This window comes from Rhipicephalus microplus, chromosome 10 (assembly GCF_043290135.1).
Source record: "Rhipicephalus microplus isolate Deutch F79 chromosome 10, USDA_Rmic, whole genome shotgun sequence".
Classification (NCBI taxonomy): domain Eukaryota; kingdom Metazoa; phylum Arthropoda; class Arachnida; order Ixodida; family Ixodidae; genus Rhipicephalus; species Rhipicephalus microplus.
Genome location: NC_134709.1, coordinates 11,814,181 through 11,822,314, shown reverse-complemented (window position 1 = coordinate 11,822,314; position 8,134 = coordinate 11,814,181). Strand labels below are relative to the sequence as shown.

General features: G+C 43.6%; 1 protein-coding gene across 1 annotated transcript; it reads right to left on the bottom strand.

Moving 5' to 3' along the window:
• Positions 1 to 3,136: 3,136 nt before the first annotated feature.
• On the bottom strand, positions 3,137 to 7,842 carry Alg14 (ALG14, UDP-N-acetylglucosaminyltransferase subunit). Its single transcript, XM_037432317.2, has 5 exons — positions 7,465 to 7,842; positions 6,783 to 6,985; positions 5,833 to 5,973; positions 4,673 to 4,732; positions 3,137 to 3,708 (listed from the first exon to the last, which is right to left on the bottom strand). The coding sequence occupies exons 1-5, from the start codon at positions 7,628 to 7,630 to the stop codon at positions 3,538 to 3,540; spliced, it is 741 nt and encodes a 246-aa protein (XP_037288214.1). The 5' UTR covers positions 7,631 to 7,842; the 3' UTR covers positions 3,137 to 3,537.
• Between the last annotated feature and the right edge of the window lie 292 nt (positions 7,843 to 8,134).

Sequence of the window (8,134 nt, the reverse complement as noted above, 5' to 3'; positions counted from 1 at the left end):
ATGTAACTTCGAGGGAACAAATGCAAAGACAAATATCTCGGGAAGTGCCATAGCTTGAAAAATGGGCTCGGAGCACTTTTAAATGCATAACGCCCCATCCATGGGCCAGCCACAGACAAGGCATATTTGCACATGCCCCAGCTTTGTACTAGAGACTAAAACTAGGAACAGAATCCTGAGAATGAATAAAACACGGAGGTTAAACCCACAGTTTTAGCAGAGACTCAAAATTAGAAAACAATTAGACTAATCATGCCCTGATTTTACTGAAGACTTGCAGCAGATCAGGACACTGCTGGAAAACAGGATATGTCACTTGTTACCTTTGAGAAAAGCGGGAAAAAAAAGGTCAACAATAAAACCTGAGGTGCTCTACGTCCTTGCAATTTGTTATGAATCAGAACTGTTGTCACGACTAGCATTCTATTCTTTAAAATATATAATCCCTTTGTTTTGTATTTGATTTCTGCATGGGTATGTTCCTTCCATCTAAACACTTCTCACACATTCATTACAACCATCCACGCTGCATCAAAGGCCTGCTCTGTGCAGTTGGGGCTGCTAGAAGAACCTCTCATTCTCGAAAGAGAGTAAAAAGGGGCAGGGAACAAAAAAAAGGTCAAAGAATCGAACATTCGAACATATTGGCTGCTCACAATCCGTTCAGTAGTAGTAACCTGAAGTAGTAGAAAAAAAAAAAAACCCCTGTGTAAAAAAAGATGAGAACACAGAAATCAAGAGCTGCACAGCAGGCAACGCTCCTAGACATATCCAATCTGACGCTCCTTCCAATCTGAGTTATCAGCCACTGCAAACAATTATGTGGTGCAGTGCCTTGGGTGTTGTGGTGTCTCGGTTTAAATGCAGTCTGCAGCTAGCTAACTTTGCGGCAAGCCTTGTGGTTTCCTCGGGCTACTGAACCAGCAGCAACCCAGAGGAATTGAACAAAAGAGCCTGCGTCAAGTGCGCTTAGCTACAAGCGTGACACCACTGCCATCTGCACATCCTAGTATACAGTGAATTCATCATCCCCATTGGCAACATTGGACAGATGCTTGCCATGGACTTCGGGCGCACTACAGCAAAAATACCCTGGACCCTGTATTCAGGTTCATGGCTGCGCTCTTCTGTTTGGTCACATTTTTTTTTTTTCCTTGACGCAGATCAGCTGCCATACCAAAGCATGTACACAACCACAATATTGCATGCATATACAATTTTCTGGTGGTATGAGAAGCACGCTGCAATCAATTCACGTCACCAAAGGAGTTCGAATCTTGCTGATGGCAACATATTGCAAAAGCCTGCACAATGTGTATCTATTTTAAGTAGACCTGACAATTTCAGTGTCAACTATTCCTTCCAAGAACGACAAAGAAATGTGTGACAACTACCCATGTTCAATGCTTTTTCCCCCTTTTTTTAAGAACTCTAGCCTACAAAATGTTTATTTTATAGTCAATATAGAATTTACAATAAAATCTGATCATGCACGGAAGTGCCAGAACATGTTGAATTTACACAAACACCTCCACTCTGATAATAACGTCAAGCAGCTCCTGCATTCTGCAACTGATATCCTAAAAGAAAATGGCAGTCTCCTTCGAATCTAACCCAAAATTTGTTTCTGAATGAAGAAGCCCCTACTTTGTTACTTACAATCATTAATGTACGAGAAGCTCATACAGAAATACACTGTGTGTTCAAGTTCTTCTTGTGCAGTGCGAGAAATTGTGCAGAGGCAGATAATGGCGTTACAGCCCAACAACCGAACAGGTTGAACATTGATGGCGCACTAAAACTGTATAAAACTATACGGAGGATAAAACGTCACCAATTTTCTCTCCCTATGACTACTACGCTTCGATCCTGTTCAGAGTTTTAAGTAGTGTTTGTGGCATGTCTCCACAACACACAGAGCTGCATATTCATTTGTCAGCAAACTATAAAAGCACTGTTGTAACACTAGCATCATACATAAATGCTTGCTTCAATGTAATGCTTGTATTGTTTTTTTCTTAGACGTTTCATAAAGAGGAAATTTTAGCCTGGCACACACATTTCGGTGCAATGACCCTATGAGCGTTTCTGGCAGCCTAACAAAATGCATAAAGCTAACACCTTATGTTTTAAGGCAGCAATGGTGTCTATACAAATTCCACAGCAAAATGGCTCCAGAAGAAATTCACAGCCATGAACCTGAAAAAACCGGGCTATCAGAAGGGAACCCACCAATCTCTGTGCCATACTCATCTGGACTGTGCAAGGCAAGGCTGCTCTAACACAATCGCAACACAAAGGCTGCAAAACAAGCAAGCACACACAAAGCCTAGTTTTTTGCATGGGGCTCAAAGCCTCTACAAGAAACATGAGAGCCTGGCAGAAGCTGACATCATCTGGTGACTATTGTGGTTACTTAAGCAGCTTTCAATGTCTCAATAAAAAGCATTCTCATTATCCACCGACACTTGCAATCTTTATTATTTGTGCTTTTGTGATTTATAATAGAAGAAACATTCTAACAATAATGAGAACCTAACCAACACACCCAAGTACTTCAAGTACTCATACAGTGCTTCTGGTGCTGGATTCTTTTTTTATGCTCCTGAAAATGGGCATACTAAAAGCTTTTACTAGGGCTCCTTAACACCTTCCATATTTGCAGTCATTTCAATTCACTTGATGTTTCCCAAGTTGCACCCACACAATGACGACTCTGTACATCCTTCCTTTTCTCCATTGTAACCAGCTTCTAGCACTATCTTGAAATTCCAACAGCACGCTCAAAAAAAGCAATACAATGAGCTGAGTTATAACAACTTGCAAGACCCAAAGAAACGACATAGTTTCGAAAGGGCCTACGTATGCGTTCCATTAAACTCGTGAGATGTGAAATGCATGTGCAAGTGTTTAAACCATCAAGCACCTCTTCATACTAAGCTCAGGCGTGTGCACTCACTGCAATAGCAGAGTGTTCATATACGTTGTTTCATGTTCGCTCTCAGCTTCACATGGCAAGTGCAAGGAAACTTTGAACAGGCGGCATCCTCTACCCTAACTTGCTTCCTAGAAAGGTGCCCAGTTGTTTTACATGTTAAAAAAAAGCCACTAAAAAAAGAATTCTTTTGCAGGGCCTCCTGATCTACTATTAAGCCATAAACATACTGCAGCATACAGTTATAGCTCATAAAAATGCTGAATTTCACAGATTTCTTATGGTTATACAGTAATGAATGGCTTTTCATGGTAAAACCAACAAGCCACAATTGCTCCAACACTCTCGGAGAAAGGGAAAGCAGCAGCAGGTTGGTAGATACAGCTGTACACTACATGTAAAAGTGGCTCACTTTGTACTGTTGAAAAAGGCACACTAACCATCATTTCATTTTAAAACTCTTTTTTGTTGCTAGCATAATGCAGGCATGTTAAGCCCCATGCGAGTGAGACACTGACCCAACAAATCTCTTAATTAATATGCCCGGCTTTCTAAAGGTAAAGAATGCCTTGCACAATCCACATGAGTTGCACAGAGATCACTTAGACAAGCAGGCCATGGTATGTAGCCCGAGGGTACTTGGTTGTGAGCTGAGGCCACTGGACCACAAAGTGGTCGACAAGGTGGTACAGAATGCGGCCTGATAATGACAGCGTCTGAACTCGACAGAAGCTCTCCACAAACACCACCGTTGTCCTCTTTGTGCCCAGCACCTGTAAAACCAACAGCAAAGCTTAAACACCTTTTTTAAAACATAAAACTGAAAATTACTGGTTCCAAGACTTTCTGCATTTACACTTTCTCAATTGAATGTGTTTTGGGCATGCAAATGGTTACACATGACACAGAGAAGAGCAATCTCCTGAAAGCGCCACTTCCGAATGCGTGAAAGCCTACCTCAGACGATCAATGAACAACGTAACACTAGCAAACCATTCGCATGTTATAGCTTCGTCCTACCAGAACACATTAGAACGAAAGTGCAGGAATCGCTCAACGGCTTCCTTCTTTTCATTAGGTGCAACCTAAGGATATAGGAGACATTACTCATATTTTAATTACAATATATTTAATAACAGTTTTCCCACAAGCCATTGTCAAATGAAATACACGTTACCAGCCAATTTAGTTGGCCGCAAGACTGCAGATTCATTCTATGAAGCTCTGTGTCCCCTGCCATAATGCCTAACAAGACACTGCAGGTAATGTTGCAAATAAAAAAAAAGGAATGAAAAGAAACTAAAGGGGTCGAAAAATCAACGTGCCGCAGGTAGGGGCAGCACCTACAACCCTCAGATAATACAACCTTCGGAAAACGTTCAGCTGCTCAAAAAACTGCTGGTAACCCAGCATCCAAACACAGTTTTTAGACAAGTAAAAGTTTAAGCCATGCTGACAACCACACCCATATTTGAACTCGTGTTACATTTTAATCACTACCATGCATTCAGCATGAGTGTTTTCAATCTGTGTAGGTCTTACAACAGCAGCCCCACAAGGCAATTCATTGACGGTTTCACCAAATTGCATTCCAATTCCAATGCAAGTTTGCCGCATTCACATTGTTGGTAACATCATGTGATACAATACAGCATCATTTAAACTGCCATTAAGATTATTTTTCGTGCACGAAGTTGGATGCCTCAATAATGCACAATGAATAATATGAAAACTCACAGCCAGCACGAATGACATCAGAACGATTGGCACACATGTTCCTGGGCCATTGCAGATAATCTGAAAACAAAGAAAGTGTCCCAGTATAAGCTACAGGCTCGTGCAGGTGCTGAGTGAGTGCCTACAAGTAAAGCCTGCTACAAAAAATGCCAGGCCTGTGCAGAACACCCAGCACAATCACAAAAAAAGCTGGAAGAGTGGCTTTCCTAGAGTCCTTAGTAAACTCTTTTGGGCCCACTATGTCACAAACTACCATACTTTTTGCAAAGTAGGGAAGCATCCATTATGCCGTTATCGCTTCTCTGCCATTCTGCAGAGAAGCGATGTATTCCCTACACATCTGTGAAGTGTTATGGCTAAGCCCCTTGTATAGAATGAAAACCTTTCAACCACCCTCTCGTTATACTGCATAGTGCAATGCCTGGTTGTTTTTTTACTCTTCTAAGAGGCTATATTACATCTGTGAACATGGTTCACTGTCAGAAATGATGCCTGCATGGGTCTTCTTGAGAAGAAGTTTCAAGTAGCACCGGCATAGCTCGGTGGCAAAATGCTAGACCGCCACACAGAGAGCGAGAGTTCTAATTCCACTCAATCGTGGATGACCTCTCCCGTTTCGCGTGATAGCGGTTACCGCCATGGGTGGCGGCAGAGAACTACGTCACCAAAATCGGCTGTTGTGAGCTCATACAGCTTCCGCTGTACAATGTCACAGGTAAGCTGTTTTTCTAATGAAAAAATGTGTAGCAAGAAACACATACACATTGACTTGCTCACTCTCTTCTACTGCTAAATGCTTTAAATTGGGTGTCCAGGTAATAGAAACCAGGTGATATGGTTACTTACACACAATCTAGAGGCATAATTAGACAGTTTATCAATAGCAAGTCTAGAGTTTTTAAAAAGCACTGCAGGCATTCGCAAGAAAGGAATGTAAGTATTCTCAAGGACAGTCTCAAGGTGCACATTGAAAGAAGATCATGTGGCGGAAAAATCACCCGGAGCATTTGACAGGACACTGTGCTGCTATGGGTCACCAAACTTAATCGAACAACAAATTTATGTGAAGAAAGCTTGCGATCGATGCATTAGAAATAATATACAAATCGCAGAAGCTCTATCTTAAGGTGTACGTTTAAGGTAACAAACTAAAAACTCACGACATCTGGTGAATGACGCAGAAGGATGGGTGCTGACGCCAGAAGTGCGTAAAGTGTCGTTGGCACCGTTGTCAGCCAGGACTGGTGCAACTCGCGACTCCTTGGAATGCGCTCGACAACATAGTCGGAAGGTTCTTCCTCCTGAAAAGGACGACGTGACAAGATGGCATTGTAGAATGAGCGAAGCTCTCAATCTTGAAATTTTGCAAGCCATCAATTCGGCACAAGCAAGGGGGGCTATATGTAAAATGCAGAAGTATACAATAGAGCAACACAAGATATTAGCCCCAGAAAAGAGACATTTCCTTAAGGAAAACTGAAGGTCGTCACAAGGAAAATTGTCTAACAGGTGCAGCTATCAGAAGGGAACAACGCATGCATACAGTAGAAAAGGCTAACAAAATAACTAGCACCACAAAACAACTAGGGGTTAGAGAAGCAATATGAACCGTAATTAATTACCAATATCATTAAGATCTGAATAGGCCTTGCCGAATAGGATCGGAATCGACAGCTGTGCATGGAACTATTAATCTGCCTATTCTTTCACAAAGGTCACGAGTAAAAAACAACTTGTGCCTTGCATTAACTCGTTCTCACTGTTCTTAGGCAATTTCAGCTGGGCCAGTGTAAACAATCCAGGCGTTGCTGTACTCTTGAAAAATGATGTATATAAATGAAATTGTATGAAAGAATTGCAATAGAACTGTAATGCATCACTTTTATAATAATGCTATGCAATAATATAACAATGCTTCTGAATGACTTCGCGCTCAGCTATCGTGTTGGGCAGTACATTAAAGCTTACTCTTAGTTAACAGTGTAAAAAAGAAAAATTATCAGAGTCATGCGGCACATAGGTGAAATAGTGTTTGCGAGATATGTGACACTTCAGCGACTCCAAATATACCGCACCATGATTCTCTGGCAACGGGGTGATGCTTCCGTACCTCAGGTCCGTCGGTGGAGTCCCTTTTAGAGGAAAGAAATCTCAGAAGAAGGACCTGTGACGACGATGCGACTCTCCACATCTCTAATTGTTTGGCTTTATCGGCGCTCATCGGATCCGTTGTAGCCGTCACGTAGACACGTGGGCTGTACGACGTTGTGGATATATTCTCCACCAGCTTGAGCATCTCGAACGTGTGGCCGCCTGCGGATCAATGTGGACAGGTTTAACTACAAAGGCTGCAGCAAGTTTACAGCACGAACTACGGCAGTTCACAGGATGTGGCGCACTACAATGCAATGCTGCTTACGCAGCACCGACGTGGAACAAACAATGCCGGCAGGTCAACGTTCGCACTGCCAGCGCAGCGAATAATCGAGCGAAATGCAGCTGCTGGCATGAATTCGCACATTGTAGCGAGTTCACCGGCTCGTTAAAACGGGCTGTGCGACCGTCGTCAAGGACGGAATGCAGCAAAACAACGGCCGTAAAACGTGCGATTCCTATCGCATCCTGCCGTTGCAAACACTCGGCACAGATTACTCGGTTACGAAAATGTTCGTGCGACTTGCGATGCACCGCAATGAGCGGCATGCATAGGTAGCATCGTCAGCCGACAGTTCGTTGTTTACGACACAGACAGTGCGGCGTGATTGCGAAATTAATCGGTTCGGCGCGCTTACCTGATCCCAGCACAATCATCAGCTTGGCAGGCTTTTTCCGAGGAATCTTGCACGCTTCGGCGGCATGTCTGATCCTGACGAAGATCCAGATGACACGAAAAATGAGCACGATCGCCAAAGTGGCGATCAGGTGTTGGAGGTAGGTCGCGTAGGCGAAGCTTTCCATCGGGCGCGTGCGGCGATCGGCGAGCTACGGCAAAACTGAAACTGGGCAGGTCCGCGTAGTTGAGACTCTGTTTTCGAAACACTTGCTCGAGGACGCTACATCTTTGACCCTCGTCGCCTTGGTCGAGCACTTTCGGCGCTTTTCAACGCGCTGTGCACTCGGTTGCACGGCCGGTGTGCTCAGCTGCAGCGCATTATTTCGCACGATCTGAGACGCCAACGTACGTCACTTTACAACTGTAGCCATCATGACCTACTACACTCCTGACCTGTTCAGATAGCGGGGTTCCTATGGGAGCGCGTGTCCCCGCTCTCGTTCAATCGCTCGCCGTAGGTGGCGCTACCTATAACCTGTTCGTCTGCTACTGTGCGGCCGGCAGGAGGGCGACGGACTGATACCATGCGTCTGCTTCTGTGACAAACTGCCTATACGTGTGATTGTTTTTTGCTGAAAAGGCTAACGTGTGCTATGTGTTACATTTTAGTAGTTAGGCTATACTGGTTG